We start from the raw sequence: 20,146 nt of genomic DNA, 5'->3' as shown, positions 1-20,146 counted from the left end.
CATTTAAAACATTATTTCAGATAACATACATGCAAACATTTAAAACACATAATATTTAAGGAGTTTAAAACACATTAAAAACACATGCAGTATCAACTCACAGTACACTATTGTGTATATAAACTGTCACCTCCAAGGCCCTGTTAAAGGCTATATAGTAAATGCAAGACAATACAAAGTTTAATTATTTAATTGGATTAATCGCAATTTATGCACCACATAAGCACAATATAAAGTGATTAAAGTCTTGAAACTACATGTTGACCTACTACATTCTAGACGAGGCAAGATGGGTATGTAATAATGCGGGACCCACCTTATCTTCAGCCTTAGCGTTGCAAATTCTTAAGTTTTGCAATGAATCAAATGATTAATTATTATTTAATTGGGGCTTTGGAGCCTTTGAGAGATATTATGGCAGTTGCCTGCTTTGTCTAGTTAGTAATCCAGCCATGCCTTTCACGCTTTTAACACGGCAATGGCATACTGTTTCTTAAAATGTTTAATTTTCCAACTCTCACCTAGCAAATGATTTCCCTCCCTATATCACATTTATATCTCCATGATCACCTCCCATAAATAAAAGCCTAACTTTGACTGATAAGCGTGTTATTAATATGATGTTACACTGTTATAGCTCTACATGTATCATTGGTGGCCATCCTGTTTGACTGACATCAGGTAAAAGTCAGCATTAGTGAAGAAAAACATAATGACTTTACAATTACAGCAGCATGTATTTATTAATTACAGGGGGGGCTGCAGGGCTTTGAGGGGATCCAGATTGCATATATACATCCCTGCAAAAATCGATTAAATATATTTTATTCTGTCAGTGAAGTTGTTTGGATGCATGAATTACCATAACAGGACAAAGAACGGAAAGATATAAAGAAATAGGATATATGTATTTCATGTGAGTTGTTGTTAGTGTCCACCCGGGCCGGGCATTGGTGAGTATTTGTTCGGAGGTTCAGAGTCAAATGTCGGGCTCCAGTTGGGGGAGCACCGGGAGGATGAGGTTCCCAAACGAGGAGTCTTGGGTGATGAAGAAGCCGGACGAGTGGACGTGAGCGTGCTGCAGGGCGGCCTTCTGCTGGGCGGCGATGTGCTGCTGCTCCGCGCTGTCCCTCGCCTCCTTCAGGCTGGGTCTGGACGACAGAGGGATGTTGGCTCCGGGGTTGTTCATGGACTGGCTCTGCATCAGCCGCCTCCTCTCCGTGTCCAGCTCCGCCAGGATGGCCACCCGGGTCTTGTTCTGAAACCCTTGTGCTGGAGGGTTAGCAGCCATGACAGCTAAGCAGAGAAAATAAAGGTTTCAAAAAGTCCATGAAGCAGAAAACTTAGAATGTTTTGTACGTTATGTGCTTGTCCCGCTGACGTTTCTGTAGTTTATTTTGTTAATGACAGACATGGGGCAAAAGCAGCCAGAAATAGCTATGAAGTTGGTGTTTTATGCTAGCTGCTAAAGGCTAACAGAATGTAAACACTTCCGGCTTGAGTGTTCGTCCTTCAAAATAAAAGCGCATGGTTTCTAACAAGCTTTTACTGTATTTGTCATAAACTGTATAAAATATTGATATACTATTTACACAAACTCTTTATTTGTGTAGTCATTGAATTAAATTGATAAAAACTCAGTTATGTTATACCACCATTACATACATTACATGTATGTGTATCTATATTAATAATCATCATTCATAGGTGGTGCACAGAATATGTGGTAGAATATTGCTGTACTTAACTAAAATCAAAACAGCTCACACAATGGATAGGATAATATGATCATGGGGCAAACTAGTCATCATTAAAAGCATTTTATTTTCTAAAATAAACATGTTTTTCTGAAATTATTTTAATGGAATGTGTCTATAAATGCAATGTACATGTTATGATACAGGAACAAAATTAATAGGTAATAGTTTGATTTGCCACACATTTACTGTAACTTAGCCAATATTTTATAAAATTGGGACGAAACCCAGACACTAGATGGCAGTAGCTTACAATGTGTGGCACAGGAGCTACTGTCAAGTTCTACTGAAAGTGCAACCTTTGTAAACTGTAATCCAAATAATTAGCTAATAATTTCTCCAGATCATGCTGGGTTTTATTGATAAATGTACAGACATAAATTAGTCCTTTTTTCTACACAGTTCTCCAAGCTGTTGGCCCCATTTGTGGGTCTCTTTGCCTTTTATGATGATTTTGAAACAGCCATTTTAAAATGTATTATTGTTGCTGCTCCATATCTTTTTAAGATCGTGTATTTAAGTTCCTAATAAAATATCAGAAGAATGATATCATCTCTTTATTAGGCTTTGGGTTATGGCTAATTATCCACATGATGCATCTGCAATGTTTAGTGTGTACAGACATTAAAAACATTATCCTCATGTATGTTCATAGTTTGTTTCAAGTAAAGAGATGTATACACGCTCACAGTACACTTATCAATTAGTATTTATTAACAGCATCTTTTTTTCAATCTCAACAATTGTTTCTTAAATAACTAGCGAACAGTGTACAGTTAATTTCACAGCCACAAATATATTTACAGATTTACATACGATATTTACATTTGCACACAAGGCATGTACACAAGGCTTCTGTGTCTTCCTGTTGGATTAAAGCTCACACATTTGGCTACAGCCTCAAGAGTCATGAGGGAAGTCTACTGACAGGTCCATAGAGGAAAACACTGACAAGACAGATTACAGTGGACAATTTAGACAGTTAGTGGGTGAGAATGGCACCGTGTTGGCATGTACAGTATCCTCTAGAGATACAAGGAACCTCTATAAAAATGAGAAACACACAAAAAAGCATAAAGTTAATTAAACATGAACAATTATTTAACCCAGTTGTCAGAAACAACTCGTCGAAGATGTAACCGTATGTATAACATATGACACTATGTACACATTTTCCATATCAATGGATACGAAATATGTCAATCCAGACTTTCACAGGGATTGAGATGATCACAAAGCATCATGGGTGTTCTTTCAATAAACACACATGTATACAAAAGAAAAACATAAAAAAAAAAAAAAAAGACAAGCAAGTTTACTTCCCCATCTTCTTTTTCTTTTCACAATTATGTGCTTCCCTTTTTGAATGCATATGAAGCAAAGCTAGTAGCAAAGGCCACATGCATTAAAAGGCGTGTGAATATTGTAAAATTTGACTCGCACCCCATTTAACCTCATTTTTCTAATGCAGTTAGAACCTCAGAGGCCTTAAATATATGTAAATACTGCAAGAAGCTCCACTTTTCAGCACACATGAATTCAAAATACGGTAAAATCAAAACCTATATAAATATTTAAATAATGATATAACTAAATCAGGACCGGCTCTAGTCACCGTTTTGCTCAGTATTAAGGAAATTAAAGCTTTTCCCCATCTTCAGTAGCGGTCCTATAAATACGATAATGCAAGTAATGTCATTGCAAACTACCAGCTTTTACTAATGTAGTGGTTTCAGTACTATGGTGGGGAACAACAAGCTCAAAGCTGTTATTGTCCGGCCGCTTAACATCACATTATGACGCTTCTTTAAATAAAATAAAAAGCAAGTGGGATGGGAATAAGATGGAAACAGTTGGGACGGTTTCAGTAAACTATCATGATTAATTATAAAATTACAAAAACACATTTAAACACGTTCAAAACACCAACTCAATAGTTCTGATATTAAGGCGTTATCACAGTTTGTTCAAGTTTCTCACGATGTTCACATCTCAGAACTATAAGGTTGTTTTTAGCGCAGTGTTCAAGGTCATTAATGCTCGATGTGTTAAGGATGGAAACTGATCAGCTCCAAGCGAGTAGCACCGACAAAACGTGTTCCCGTCACATTTCATGCTTTTTGTGCGACCAACCTTTTTGTTTTTATATTTAAAAAAAAAACAAACAAAAGTTTTTCCCGCAGTACTCAAAAGTAGTATATTATACAAAAAGTAAGGCTTTTGAGGTCTCACTGAACAAAAGAGGAGAGTGACGTTCATGCTGGAACATTTGTCACAAATGCAGAGGGAGGGTATGATGTTTTGGGCCTCAGCGTGGCTGAAGCGATGACACGTTTTGAATCAATTAACAGCAGAAGTGTGATTGGACAAGGCAGTGTATGTCTAATCCGACAGGCCCAGGTAAATTGGTCCCGCCCAGTGCAAAATGCCAGTTGATCACCCGATTGGTCCGTGGGTCTCTACTAAAGTGCTAGATCATGTTGGTAAGTTCTGTCGATTCCGTTTCTGAATCTGCTTCGTTGTCCCTGCAAGAAAATAAAAAGTGTCTTTAGTTTGAGATCACACACACACACACACACACACACACACACACACACACACACACACACACACACACACACACACACACACACACACACACACACACACACACACACACACACACACACACACACACACACACACCTCTGTTCCTGTAGCAGTTTGCGGTTGCCTTGCCTCCTCTCCTCAGTGATTGGATACGAGTACAATATGGCCAGGCCGATTATGATGAGAGTGATGGGGGCGGCTGAGACCAGCACTTTCAAGGTTATATCCACTTCCGCAGGTTGAGAGCAGCCTCTACTAATGTAGCCTGCAAAACTGAAAAAGAAGAAACATAACTAAAAAGAAGAACTTCACATGGAGTATTAATGTCTACTATGATAATCCATTGTTTTTCAGTTAAGCCAAGACGTTACATTTCTGATCTAAGCCCAACACTGATGTAAAGTCCGTCATGTGGTGCATGCACTACAGCCTTACTGTACTTATCTAATGAAAGCAAAAGGAATTTCTTGCTTTGATGTGGGATTTGGGTGCTAGGAAATTTGGCTTAGTCTTACTTTTCTTTTTATTGTGTCCCAGTGAATTGTGAAAAACCTAATGAAACACCTACAAAAATGTTTTGAATGACTTACGATATAGTAGAGTGTGTGTGTGTGTGTATAAATACTTACTCTAAACTGAGGGTGGAGATGCCGAGGGAGACTCCAGAGGCGAACTTGGTGAAGAAGACGTAGAAGGAATAGAAGATAGCTTCGTGGCCGGTGGATTCAGGGTTCTGCACTTGGAAATCATCTACAACATCAGGCAGCATAGACCTGAGAAATATCAAAATGTAAAGTCACATTTAGCTTCATACTGTATATTAGTATTCCCTATAAGAAAACATGAATGAGTCAGTAAAGGACTTACCAGGGCAGCAGGAAGGCTGCAGCCACACCGACCCCGGCAGCAAAGGAGACAACGTAGGTGACGATCAGGTTACTCTTCATACACACCACCAGGATCATGAAGGGAACCACAGACTGGAAAGAACAGAAACACATTAGCCCATTAAAGCACACGAGTTTAGCTGCCATGCAGAGATTTACTTTCCAAAACAAATCTGTTAATGGCACCAGAGCGGTTTTCCTACAACTCCTCTAATATCACCTAATTCCTGTCGATCTCACAAGCTTCACTCGACTAAGTGGTGTTTGGACGCGAGTGTGGGACCTACCAAGGAGCCAGCGCAAACCGCCGTCTTCTTTCCAAAGCGAGTCAGGAACCACTGCCAGAAGGGAATGGCCAGAGTAGCGGAGAGCTGAGGGAAAACATTCAAAGTTTGGTTAACCAGCCGTTTTGGTTTTGACACATGGTAGTAAATTCCACACAAGGCTCATTAATACAGGTTAATAACATGAAAAAACCTCTGAGCTACAAAACGCAATAGTAAAAAAAGGAAACGTGACATTAGAGGCATTCCCAAAATGCTCACACTTCCGTTTTGGTTTCAAAATGACAGGTATGAGGCAGAGGCATCTCATACCTGCCAAACACAACAGTGAAGGTGGAAGACGATATGGTTTCTACGGCTCTTCCCAAAACACATTTGAGCTCAATGTGACGCAACATTCCACGGGGGTGAGCCTATGACTCTACAGGGGGCTCGCTTAGATCACTTTGGCCCCCCGTGTAAAGATAACAAACAGTGGTGCAACCTTTTATGTTACAGGTTAAACTCTAAGCAGAGAGAAACCGCACACTTATGTGGTTTTAGTATTTCATTTCCTTCCCATTCGCATGTGTGCATTTGAACAGAGTCCTTGCACAGACTCCAACCTCTCCCTTATGAGCCTCCTCAGCCTTCTTCGTCACAAATCAAAGACAATGATCAGTAAATATGGTTTTATCTTCTTAGCAGACCTCAAGAAGCTCAACCGACCTCAGTGTCTTCCTGCCAAGTGAAAGTGAGTAACACGGCTACTCCTCTAACACAAACACTGTCCAGCCCTTGCACAATAGTTAATTTGTGCTGGAGAACACTGTACCATGCTTTCTGCAACGTGCCTCACGCTGACAAAATGTTGCTGCATTATTGGACTCCCCATTGCTCTCACACAATGTGTCATTACAGTTGAGCGTCACCGTGTCAGTCCAGCAACTGACAACCAGTCTGAATCATAAGACCTTATATAATGCCCGTTAGTCTGATTTGTTTAACTCATCTAATAAGATCTGAGCACATCTAATCACTGAGGGTGAGGATCAGGATCAGTCGGTGAGGATTATGGCAGTCGGTGCTGTCACTGTTGAAGCCTCTAAAAAGTAATTTCACTAAATAATTGACCTTAAAAAAAAAGAAAAAGTCACTGCCTTGCCTCCATAATCCTTCCCATGAAGTACAGGATCAAAGCATGTAATCTTTTCAACCTCACTAACACACACTACAGTTGTGCAACTCACGTCACATCTTTGGATTAATAGGCTTTAATATCTGTCAGGATCTGAGGTGATTCTTTGATATGAGGAACCTTTCAAGAGAGATACCCGAGAGGATAACCAAACATGGCTCCTGTACCGTCTGTGGGAATGGGATGGCATTCAGAATGGACACTTATCATGGAAATGGCCAGCCAGGAGACACTGTTCTCTAACCAAGTACAGAACAGCCTTGTAACTCAAGACAATTTATGCGTTTGCCCAGGGGAGGAAAGCTTTTGTCTGCACTCTGAAGCTAATGGCTTAACTTATCCCACACAAATGGTCTGCTCCAGGCTTCATATTGTGAGGCAAATGCGGTCATTGCTATGGGAACAGTGCGCTTATCTGTCCGAGTTTCTGAAAATGCCACCTGTGTGTTTGTACTCACCATGATGACCAGCAGTATATTCTGGAAGTCGTTCCTGAAGCCCAGTGTGGAGCTGCAGAACAGGGCAAAGTTTCCCTCCAGGAGCTGCGGGACGAAGCACAGAGAGTCAAATTCTGCTGCCAAAAGAAAACCACACAAATACACACGCACACCTCAGCCAACCTGGCAGGCGCCACATAAACTCTGTCCTGGAGCACAAACCAGCGTGAGACTCTCAACGTTTAACAAAAGAAGAGCCAGTTGGACTCAGTAACAAACAGATTGACATACTGTATACACACACACGTGTACTAAGCTCACAGTAAAATTCTGTGTGTGTCTTTATACGCACCATGAAAGCGAGCGATGTAAAGAGGAAGACCATGACCAGTTTGACGTACGGTCCATGTCCCAGCACCAGCCTAATCCCCTGGAAGAAACCCATGGGCTCCGACCGGGGGCGACAAGAATCTGGTAAAAAGGGAAAAGAATGAGCAAAGATGCAAAATGACATCCACGTGAATACATGTTTAACTCTTGTATTCCTACTGCCATGGTTCTTCACACATCCTGTCAGGCCACAGTCATACCACAGCAAACAGAAACTGTGCATCCCCATTGGACCAGAGCCAGAACATTAGGTTGAACCCCTGGGTGTTTACTAGCCACCGAAAGCCATGAACTCCGGCTCACTCAAGTAAAAGAAAAGTATCCAAATTGAAGGACGGAGCCGGTTTGACAGATTATTGCCTCACCTTTTTGCTCCTTTACACCGAAGAAGAGGACGATGGCGCAGAGGACATAGATGATGCTTATGATACCCGAAGAAATCATGTAGGCCTTTTTCTGTGAGGAAGGGAGGACGACAGTTACTATTTGTGGGCTAAATCTGACCTGAATTCTTCTGGTTATTGGAGCAGAAAAGCAGTTATTGACCTTTACTGTCAAGCACATGACTAACAGCTAAGTTTGTTTACCGTGTGATCGAGGGAAATGACGGGCGCCGAGTCATTGAGCGCCGCAGACAGAGAGGAGTTGCTCAGATTGGCCACGATGTCGCCGGGTCCTGGGAGGCAGGGAGCGTTCGCCATACCAACAATCTGCCCCTGGATAGCTGTACCAAGAACCGTGCCCAGAACCTCCACCGTCATCCCTGATTAGTGAAAACATGGGAGTTGTTTAGTCATTGAGGAGGTGTGTCACTAGACAAATTATGTTTTCACACCCCGACTGTGATACTCACTGTATGCGGTGGCCGAGTCTCTTTCTTTCTGCTCGGAGCTGATGAACATGGTGAGGGCAGAGTACGGCACATGGAAGCACTGATTTGAAAAAGAGTAACGAGGTGAGAATAATTAATGCAACTTCCCTTTTTTAATCATGCAGGGAAGTAAAGACAAGTTAAAGTATTATTGTCCAACATGCTGGTGAAAAGTTTGAGGAGAAGATTTATACAACTCTTAGACTCATCTTAACATAACATACGGGACAACAGAGTAGCCACTGGGAGTGTGTGCGTGTGCAGCACTCACAGTTTGCAGGGACTGGAAGATGCAGTAGAACACGAGGTACCAGATGACTTTTCCGTTCTCAAAGGGCGGAACGTACCAAATGAGGAAATAGGAAAGTACAGCCAGAGGGGTCGAGAGCAGGATCCTTCAGATGGGCGGAAAGGAGGGTTGGGGAGAGACAAAAACAACAACATCAGTGGATGAAAACGTGATCCTACTCGAGAGTGAAGCCCTCTCGCTCTGTAAACAATTATCAGCTGTTATGAAAAGGGGACACACACACACACACTATGTAACAAAGTGTAACCATTGAAGCGTGGCTTTCATTCAATGCGTTGCCAAATTTTCCCACAGCACCGTTTGGTGTTTCACGCTGATTATCATTAAGAGACAGCGTTTACTCGTGCGTGTGGCTGAAACGGAGGACTAAGCGAGTATATAACAAAACCCAAATGTGCTCGTGTCTTCTCATCTGCAAATGAACTGAACATCTTCAGTTCAACGAGGCGATTCTACTTTATGCATGTGAAAAGTCTTTATATAAGAACGAGTCATTGTATTTCTGTAAAACACATCAGTGTCATCCTTAACTCCTCCTCCTCCTCCTCCTCACATGTCCAACATCCTATCAATGTGCATGATGTCACTTTACTAGGAAATGGTTTAGTCACTTCCTTCCCCCTAGGAAACTTCCTATGGTCAGATCGAATCTCTCCAATCACATACGAGTTAGGGAGCGAAGCCACACCTCTGACTGGGAAAAGGAGTCTGTGTTGTGGAGCAGAGAGCAACCCGGGCATCCTGCTTACCAGTTTATCCTCTTTGGGAAATCAGGTGATTCCTTATCAGGATGTGTCACTACTGATTAAAAGAAACAGCATGCCGTAATATAAATACAAACGATGTTACGTCTCGTCATGTCACTGACTAATATCCGATCAAAGTGCTCCACGACTGAACAGCACTAAAAGACTCACCACTTCAATCAACTGAAAGCCAAACTTTGATAAACAGTACACGTCTTTAAAAGAGAGTAATGTCATGAGGTGCGGCATTCAGCAGACTCTGTCGAGCCTGTAATGTGATTAACTGTACACTCGTGTGAAGTCACTGTGGGAGTGGTGTGCAAGTTACAGCAGATATTTTATCCAGAGTCTATTTCCTCTGTGCTATACGACACAAACAAAGACCAGATTTGGCATGGTGAAAGTGAAAACGCCTTTACTTGAATTTCTTAGCTTCATTCCGGCAACATTGATCAACAAGAAGTGGTATTAAAAACATAAAGATTGAATCTAGCTTCTTTTTTTCAGTGTATGCCGTTCTGAAAAGAGTTTGCAAGGCTATGCCAACACTTGCAGAAGTACATTGACACAGTACATATAAGTGTTCTGAAAACATCTTCAAATGTCCTCTGAAACAAGTGACCCGGGGAAGTCAACTTAGCAGGTGACAGCTTTTAGTTTGGTGCCTAGTTAACTGTGAAAACAATAATGCAATGTTGTGGCAGCCCTCATTGGGCTGGGCAGGGGACTGAATAGCTGTAATAGAAGATGAAAATCAAGCCAATATTCTGGTTTTCAGAATTTGACTTCAGGTTTTATTTGCTGCTTTATGTCAAATGTAATCCTTAAATAAACGGTTAAGTAAAACATCCACTTCCTAACCTTCTGCAGACTTTACTTAATTCATATTAGGCAAGACAAGTAGTCAGTATTTGGTAAAGTATACAAACTCTGGATACTCAACAGCCAATGTCTGAAGAAATGAATAGAAATGCATGTTTAGGTAACAGCAGGAAACCTGCAGACTGTCACTTGTGACTACTGTAGCAGCTCTGCAGCAACAGTGCGACTCATTCTAGTACTCCTCCACAATTTGAACTGCAATAAACTCCTGAATTCCTCAGCCAATCTTTAAAATTCCTACCGGGACCCTCAAAGCTGAAAGCCGACACCTCATAGGCTGACGTATGTGGTGTGTTGTGGGCTGGCCCAATGAGCAGCTAGCCTGACTCGTCCACCCTCCCCCACCCTCCCCCACTTTCAGCACACGCAGCTTTTAAGATTGAGCAGCTTTGGCTGCGTTTCTGCGCTGATCTCAGGCACCGCACCCATCTCCTCACATCTTTACGACCGCCACGTTCGACCACATCATGGTCAGGTCAATCATTCCTCCATCCTTTCTTCCACCTACAATACCACCCCCACCCACCCAACCATGCCCCATCTCTGACAACAAATGGATGAGATGCAGCTCGCTTCGCACAAGCATGACCCACTTATGAGATTGAGAAATCAGCATCTTGATGTTAGCTGAACATGACAATAATATCCTGACCTTACCCCTCCCTCCCACACACACAAGTTAAATTACACTTAATTCAACTGAATTTTATTTATTAACATGAATTGAAATGTTTTTATTTTTTATTAAAGTGATTCGAGATGCACATCTATATGTTCACAGTGACAACTATGTGGACATTAATAGCTTTTACAAATCATTTGAAAAGCCCTTATAGCACTGTAGTTTTCAGAGGGGTGATCAAGAAGCTATTTCAATACATGTCCCATATCTGCCATATCTTGATTTCATCACCAAAGAGGAATCTGGGAGAAACTCCTGTGGAACTGCGAACCAGCAACAGGATGATCATTCCTTTGCATTCTAAATTAATTATGCAGGTGTTTTCTTAATGCAGGCACACTCAAGAGAACATTAACACAGGAAACTGAGGAGGTCGCCTCATGAGACGTTCATCATGACTGGCGTCATCTCCCAACTGTGCTCTCCTTACACAAGATAAACACATCATCATCATCATCAACGAGGGAGGTTTTTTTTTGTTTTTTGTTTTTTAAAATCAGGCTGTAAAGGGAGTTAATATGCTAATTTAACACTCGTCTCCCTGCAGTGCTCATTAAGACCGTGCCTTGTCAAAGTGTCACCCTTACCCTGGATCACCGGTACTGCATGTTCCAAAATACTAAAGGGACAGCCGCTCTGACATTTCTTCTGTGTTGATAGAAGACTGGTAGCCACTTCTGTAACCAGCAGCTACCACTGACACCTGGCACCATACTTCTCTTACATAACAGAGTTGTACCACTAAAACATGGGCCAAGAGTTTCAGGAGTGTGAGCAGGTTTTGACAATGCAGGGACCGCAGTTTAACATATGTACAATATTCACGAACACACAGAAAACTCATGAGACAAACCCACGAAGGCTGCTCGGAGATTGAGAGGTAGATGCTGAAAAAGGGTCAGTAACCTTTTCTGTGACATGAAGCCCCACAGGCCTCCCACCCCCCAAAAGCCTGGCTGCCACACGGAGATGCAAGGCAACATTTTAACATTAATGTTGATCTTCACAAGGGGATTTCACAGGAATAGGTCAAAGTGTACTGGAAGGAAAGGAAACCAAGGAATACTAGGTGTCATTTTTTAAAATGTCTAATTAAAAAAATAACTCAGTCAATGAGAGTACTTTCAAAATATCAAATAAACAAACAGTTCAGAGGAATTCCTTCTAGAAAGTTGTGTGCTGGCCGCAGGTGTCAGACTCTGTAGCAGGCAGAAGTTATATTTGTCAATGTCATGCCAAAGGCCGTGCTGTGGGAAATGTGAAAGACTAGCGCCTGCAGGAACCCTATGTTTGTTTGGTTAAAAAAAAAAGAAAAAAAACAGAAAGACTCAGCTTTTGCATTTTGTCTCTAGTAGTCCAGCTTAAAAAGGTTCAACTAAAAGCATTTTTCAATAGACTTACTTATAGCCTGAGTGCAGCGCAGCAGTTGTACATCTGTGTGTGTGTGTATATTATTGTATAGCCTGTGTGCGGGGGAGTTTGAATGGATACAGTTGAATGTGTGGGCAATGAGGAAGTAAATAATTGCAGCAGCCTGACCCATCGTAACCCCTCCTTGGAGAGGACGCTGGTAATTCAAACAGTCTAGATCACAAAGCCCCTCCCCAAAACACTGACACATGTACAATGTATGGTTGGAAAACTACCACTGACAGCTCTGACTCAGCGAGGCTCACAGCAGCCTCCCATTAGGCATTTTCGAATAAGTGCTTCAATGACACATAACTGGGAATCAACAAGGTAATGGAACTGGTTTGGCAGAGACTCAAACATTACAGCTGGAGGAGGAGGAGGAAGAGGAAGAAGAGAAAATTACCCAGATCTACTTAAAAGCTCGAACATGTAAATGTAGACCTACCAGGGCAGCATGCGTCCGATGCGCGTCCATGGGCTTCGGGAGACCAGGAAGCCCACTGTGGGGTCCGTTACGGCGTCCCATGCTCGGCCCACAAACAAGATAATGGAGGCATAGAAGGGATCCAGCTGCCAAAGGAGTAGACCCAAAGATTAGTGCAACTGTAAAAACGGTAACATAAAACACTTCCTTGTTTCGTCACTAGCTAGCAGACAGATGTAAAACAGATGTTATTAATTATTTTGAGATTTTTTTAATTGCAAGAAAAGATGAATAAGATCCTACAAACCATGTCTTAGCATTTCTAATACTTTTGAAAGATTGATTTAATACATTGTAATACCAATTAGGCCTTATTTTTAGATGAATAAATGTAATACCTTTCAAAACTTTTTAACGATCCCTGGGTACACATTCGATCCCTTAGCTAGCCTAAAAGTAGATTACACCAGGCATTGTACACGTACACCATCGACACTAGAATCACTAAATGTCACGACCAAGCTGACAAACTATACATAGCCTCTGTGGTTGTATATTTAAACCGTTGAGCTTCTTGATGGAGCAGTCAGCAGTGGTACTTTACGACATGACATTACAGTGAGCAGTGTTTAGTTATCTTGTGTTTAAGTCAATAGTCAAAAAGCAGCACTTAGCAAGATAGAAGTAGTGAAGGTGCCACTTGGCAGCTCAGCCTGTCTGCTGCTCATTCAGCGCAGAGGCAACAAGCCTGACTGGAAGCCAGGCAAGATGAATGCTCGACTCCTGACTGTACAATCTGCTCCATGCTGTGTCACCCAATAGACTCTTAATCAACAATCTTGGTAGCCGGACAAAGCCAAACCCTGGGAAGCAGTCGACTTACACGCTATCTTGGCCTTAACAATCAGATTAGTGTCAGAGCCCATTAAAGCGAGCCCTCCTCATCGCGCTACCATCATTCCCCTCCCCAACTTTTTTCAGAACAAGCCCCGGTAAGCCTTTTTGATACAGTGGAGCCACATCATGGATTCAGTAATAGAAACAACAGAGAAACTTTTTCCACCTCTTCATTTCAGGATAATCGCCCCTTTGTTGCTGAGCTTTGGCAGTCACAATGTCCCGTATGTGTCCTTATGAGTGAGAGCATTTGAGGTCATAGGAAGGAGCACATATAACTCCCTGTACTCAAGTCTGTAAATGTCACCACACGTACTGTGGCGGGACAGCAAAGAGTATGGAAAGGACACTATTGCATGCACAGTATGTTCCCATTCCCAGTGAGGTGGTCTTGTAAGGGAATCAGGGGGGCTATATTTAAGCTGTGTTATAAAAAGGGACGCTAAATGTCTGGACAGGTGTGATCATAGAGTTTTGAACAAATCTCAACCAACTCACCTGAGCTACGTCCAACAGGTAGATCTGCAGAAAAAATCCCAGGGCACATCCTGTGATCTGGTAGGGGGCTCCGCCGATGGCATAGCATATCTTGTTGCAGACTGACAATCTGTTCTTGTTCTCCTGCCGAGAAAAAACAAGGAAAGAGCCAAAAGAAAACACAGTTAATTTAATAACATTTGCAACTACATTGACCCTAAAAGTAGAACCAGATTAGGACAGGGCAGACCTGTCTATCAACTGAGAAGATAATGCCGAACACATTAAAACACATTACTCATTCAACATTAACTTACTTTTGGAGAAAATGTCCTATAGGCTAAGTAATTGCAGCTGCCTGCAAACCTTTTCAGGCTTAGGCAGGGCCTAGCCCTTGTAATTATAGGAGGGTGACAATTATGCAGAGTCGACATACAGCTATTCAATCCTAACAGGGTGACTGCAATACAGCGGCACACAGTTGTATCCACACCAGGCTTATAAATAGGAAACTTCCTCAATTATTTTCTGAACAATTTAATCTCCAATCTTGAGTGTTGTATATTTCTTACTAGTCTGATTAACACAACACGTTTTTTTCCAGTGCTTGATAAAGGAATGAAGTCTTATGAGCAGAGAGTTCAGCTGGCAAAGAGCTAACCACCATGTAGAGTATTTGGCAGAAGTCAGGGACAGCCACTGGGAAACAAGAAACCCTTGGTTTTCTAACAAGTGCTCATTCTTCTCCACTGTATATGTAATAATTTCCTCAACAAACAGACACTAAACAGCTTCACTAATAGCAACACAAGTCTCTGCTGATTACTGCCAGGGAATGACAACACCATGGTGTCACACACACACACACACACACAAACAAACACACAAAGCCAGGGTGACAGCACCTTGGCAGTAGCCTGAACTGGCTTAATGGCCTACCAGTTTGACCAGTGCTCTGACCACTCCTAACCACAAAAGGGATGAAAACACACCCTCTTCCCTGACCAATCAAAATGTTGTGTTTTGTTCTCTTTTCAGCTGGTTATACACATTGCCATCACTGGTGAGGAAGACGAATAGTATAGCCTCAGGAAAAAAAGATGTTTCAAGAGAGCATCCCCAGCTTATGCAAATGACCTTTACTGCAGGCACATTTCAGTATTGCTCAAGTAAATGTCACTGATATGCATGAGAAGAAAACAGCTCTCATCTCAGATCAGACCACAGCCCAAAACATCACTGTGGCTGAATGAACCAGCCTCTGTGTTGTTGATACACCTAACCCAGCATTTGTTTAGGTGACAAAAAGCTCTCCGACTGAAAAGAGAAACCAACACCGACCATCAAAACATAGAAGTAATTATTCAAACTTTAGTGACTGCACACAATGGCTGGCTTGTTGGCATTACACCAGTTGAACTACCTGGTGATTTAAGTTACACCCTCCATTGTGGTGAATGCAGCACATTGCCCCTCATACTAAACCATACAGCTGTAAAGTGGGCACTAAAGAGTTGTCTATGCCTGATGAAGGTCTATGACCTGGACATATTTTAGCCGACAGTGTGTGAGAGTACAACTCTTTTTCACAATGCATAATTATCCTACACCTGTTCTACCAGTGTGCATACAAATGCACGCCTGCCCCGCTCTAGTCTCTTAGTAGCTATCCTAGAAATGTGTTAGGATTGACTTAATGTCATTCTCTTTACACGATTTGAAAGCAATCCACTTAAAAAAACACTCCTTTTTGCATAACCCATCTTAATTACATCAGTTACGGTAGAGGAGAACTTCACACAGAGTATCTCTAATGAGGAGGTGTCAACAGTGTTCTGTAAACCATACATGAAAAATAGCCTCCTAGTACTACTCCAAAGGCTACAACTTGTGTTATCAATGTTACCAGTAGGCTACAGATATGTTATCACTAATGCACATCCTGAAACATGTGTGGTTTTTAAATAGTCCAAAAGTAGCAAAATCGTTTTTGATCAATGTTGCACATTGACAAAAAAAACTCTAAACAGTTCATATTGGCAATGACAGATTTTGGATGAGATTTTAAGAAACGATCGTGTGCCTGTTCCATCTGTGTATGACACGTCGCACTGGTGTGTACTTCCTGTTGCATTTATAGCTGTCGGAGATATGGACATTGCACCCCAAAATGCACACGGAAAACCAAATTAATTCACTTTCTTTACTAACTGAGGATACGTTTGGTAAATACAATTGTACGACAGTCAACACTGAAACGAGATAGATTAATGCTGTCTCATAACAACTAGTCAGATTAGGCTAGTCTGATTCTGTTAGTGAAATAACATAACATGTTGCTACTACAATGCAAAGCCTTGTGTCACATGATTTCTGAAACAGAAAGACGTACCAAAACATTTGTATTTATTTATATTGATATAATATCCACGTATATATGCCAACAAGTGTTAGAGATGGAGTCCCTTTTATATCAGAGAAGCCCCTGAACGCAGCACTACAACAAACCTACTTGGCCATTAAGTCAAATATAAACTAATATGTAGGATGTAACGTTAGTTAGATACCTCATATTATCATTATTATTATCAGTCGACCACATCATACAGCGGGTTGTGTGAGAGACACATTTCAAATGTCGATGCAAATATTCAGGTAACTCATTTAAAATTCATTAAAAAGAGACGATTATGCAAATGAGAATTCCAGTGTATGTGGCTAATTTAGCAAGCTAGCTAGTTAGCTAACTTAACGTTAGCTAACGTTAACGTTAATATTTAAAAAGCAGCAGTTAGAAAGAAGAGTAGCATTTTCGGGATTTATATACAGCTCTGTGGCTGGGGTAAATTAGTTCACCAATAACCTCTCTCATTACAGTCTAAGAACAAAAAAAAAAGACTTAAATCTACTATAATTAACCGTCCAAAGCTTTAGTTTATATGATTTAAACGATTTGAAGAATGTATCGTGATATTCAGCGACAGCTGGCGGTTGGAAGCTAATGTTGATATGTATTGACTGAATTTGAATTGATTTGTTATCAATAATATTATTGATTTTGTAATTCAATTAGTCACGTTTGAGATACATATTGTGCAACTCGTGGGAAGAAATATCACAATGAGCAACACGCGCATAGCTAAAGTAAATGACTAAGTCCCTCGAAATGTCACTTCACCGGTGTGCTCCATTCATTCAATTGTTCAACATGCACACCCTGTTCGTGTAACATCTTGTGCTGCCTGACGAGGCTATTTATATAGTAAAACCGTGGGGAAACGATCCTTTTTTAATCCATAAATTAACTCACCTTCCCGGCGAGCTTGACACCATCCGAGTTGACAGGTTTATTTAATAAACTGGCGTTGGTGTATTGTTCACCCCCCTCTCCCTTTGCCATAGCAACAAAAAAAAAATCTGATTTCTTTTTAAGTGAACTTGAAAAATAAAAGTCGAAATATCAAACAGGTCGTCCGGTAAGGTTTGAGGAAACACGTCCTTACGTTATCTTCGTGGTCTCCACTCTGTTTGAAAACTGAGAGGGTGTTGGTAGTAAAAAAAAAATAATAGAGCCCCGCCCACCCTTATTCACCCCATCCTTCACCCCGCCCCCCTGAAGGCGGCGCTCAGTCCATGGCCCCAGTCATGCTTCATACACATCATCATTATCTTCATCATCACACCAGTCATAAAAACTTAAAATAAGAAACCCCCACTTTAGCTAAAGATATGTCATCTGGAAAGTTGTTTGGATTGAGCTTCATCAAAGTTTGTTTACGTTATTGACAAGTATCCGAAAATGTCACAACAAAATAATACAAAGTCAAATTGTGTAATGAAATCTTTAAAGTAGAATACTTTTTTTAAAATTCTCAGTATATATTGAGCTTTACTGTTTACGCTCCTGACGCTCAAAATAGCCTACATGACTGCCTCTAGGGAAAATGTTACATAATGCATATCAATAAACAAACTTTTAAATAAAAAATAAAAAGTGATAATACTGTCAAATTGTATAATTAAATCTTTATTGAAGATTTTTTTCTTCTCATATTCTCATAAATATTATCTTCAAAAATACATTTGTCTGTACATTTCCTATATTTGCCTGCAGCAATAAAGCTCTATTATCTATTAGATCATCTATTATGTCCCTACTTTAATATTATCACCTAGTAAAGATAGATATATTGGAAAATATTGCACACAGGTGACACACTAAATGCCTCGATTAGAAATACAAACTATAACGCTCAAAGTCCAAACTGTGTTTTACAGATAAGCCCAAAATATATTTTATGAGTTGCTCAATGATATTTTGCAGATGATCCGAATGTAACAATCAAAGTAGATCAAATGGCGTGTTTTGGAAAATAAACATGTCTGTGTGTGTGTGTGTGTGTGTGTGTGTGTGTGTGTGTGTGTGTGTGTGTGTGTGTTATCTCTAGTCAGTCATGCTCTAGTTGAACTTTAAGTCCTGCATACTGCTGTGACCACCTTCGTCTGTACTGACCATCAATGAAGACGGTTCAAAGTGACCGTTTTGACATCTTTTAAATACAGACACACATTTAGCCTGGCTGCTAAATGGAAGCAATACACAAGATTCCTCATGTGTGGCAGAACAAACAACAAGCTTTCTCATGCGGCGAGCTGGTTTATCAAACTCTCTGACTTACAGGCTTGTATTTGCAAAGCGTCTTCTGTTTTGCATGTACATGTTCCCATTTTGGCTGAGCACACATGCCAACAGTATACATATGCAGTATGCACACACCTCCACTAGTTTGAATACTCACCTTTGTGTCCACCAGGAACCTCTGGGTTGCAGGAGACGTATAGATATTTGCAAAGTTTACTTGTGGTTAGCCTTTGCATGCACACAGTCTTTCCACCTTCACACACACTTCAACAGGCCTCACGAGGTATGAGCGCACAAATCTGATGCCTCCCATCAAAACACACACACACACACACACACACACACACACACACACACACACACACACACACACACACACACACACACCTCTAAGAAGGACTCTCACAACTGTATTATTAAACTTCTGATAGTTGACCTTGCCAATGTACACGTGGTGTGAGTCTCTAATGGTACAGACAAATCAATGTGTGTCAACATGCTGCAGATTAGATAAGGTAATATGGCCCGGCTGAAGTTGTGCTGGTGAATTGAGGTGGCAGTATTACTGTGGAATACAAATAGCCCAAAGTGTATTATAAACAGTAATACAATTTAAACTGCATCCAAGCAGATAAGCAGTGCACGGAGACTGTTCATCTTTTAAAATGTCACTTATCGCTGTCTGAATTTCTCCACACCTTTGAGGAGGTGGATGATTTAAAGGATGTGTTATGTTGCCTTTGGATCAAAGAGTTACTGTTCTCTTGTCAAGTGTGCATGTTGAAATATTACTGTCTGCTAATAACAACATTGTCTGTCTGTAAGGCTAATTACGCACAGGAGGAAGGGAGGTTGGTGTGATATGACCAGGAGCTGATGGTGGCCAATGGTAGCTAACTTTAGATAAATATGAAATATTCTGTGTGACAGACTCGTGTCCTGACTCCTTAGTACTTGGGCTACCTCACACATGTGTTTCTGTATAACTGCAATGACTACCGTTATGACTTGTGCTACTGTTAAACCAGCACATCTCACTTAGAGACCCTGTAATTGTCCCCATGTTTTCACAGAGCTCTTACGTGTTTGACCGAGGACAAGCGTCTCATTTCTTGTAAGTAAATACACACAGTGTGCTAAAGGCTGATGAATGTGCTGTTTCTCCCAAAGCTGTACTAAACCAAGGGGGACTTGTCCTCAACTGAGAAGCCAAAGTCCCTTCCCATTTGCACTGTGCATGCTGAGATACCTAACCTAACCTTAATCCAGCGAAGTTCTTTC

General features: G+C 41.1%; 2 protein-coding genes across 2 annotated transcripts; both read right to left on the bottom strand.

The window, feature by feature from the left end:
• Nucleotides 1–181: 181 nt before the first annotated feature.
• On the bottom strand, nt 182–1,472 carry LOC115015951 (SOSS complex subunit C-like). The gene has a single exon (XM_029443610.1). It carries the CDS (start codon nt 1,289–1,291, stop codon nt 980–982), a length of 312 nt encoding a protein of 103 aa, XP_029299470.1. The 5' UTR covers nt 1,292–1,472; the 3' UTR covers nt 182–979.
• A 976-nt stretch (nt 1,473–2,448) lies between these two features.
• Nucleotides 2,449–17,763, bottom strand: mfsd2ab (MFSD2 lysolipid transporter A, lysophospholipid b). Its single transcript, XM_029443601.1, has 14 exons — nt 17,534–17,763; nt 14,245–14,367; nt 12,871–12,995; nt 8,664–8,787; nt 8,375–8,453; nt 8,109–8,284; nt 7,887–7,977; nt 7,484–7,602; nt 7,153–7,236; nt 5,521–5,604; nt 5,214–5,326; nt 4,976–5,119; nt 4,443–4,619; nt 2,449–4,282 (listed from the first exon to the last, which is right to left on the bottom strand). The coding sequence occupies exons 1-14, from the start codon at nt 17,621–17,623 to the stop codon at nt 4,228–4,230; spliced, it is 1,584 nt and encodes a 527-aa protein (XP_029299461.1). The 5' UTR covers nt 17,624–17,763; the 3' UTR covers nt 2,449–4,227.
• Between the last annotated feature and the right edge of the window lie 2,383 nt (nt 17,764–20,146).

Source organism: Cottoperca gobio, chromosome 11 (assembly GCF_900634415.1).
Source record: "Cottoperca gobio chromosome 11, fCotGob3.1, whole genome shotgun sequence".
NCBI classification, from domain to species: Eukaryota; Metazoa; Chordata; class Actinopteri; order Perciformes; family Bovichtidae; genus Cottoperca; species Cottoperca gobio.
Note: the sequence above shows the minus strand (reverse complement) of the source record. Positions and strands in the feature narration are given on the sequence as shown.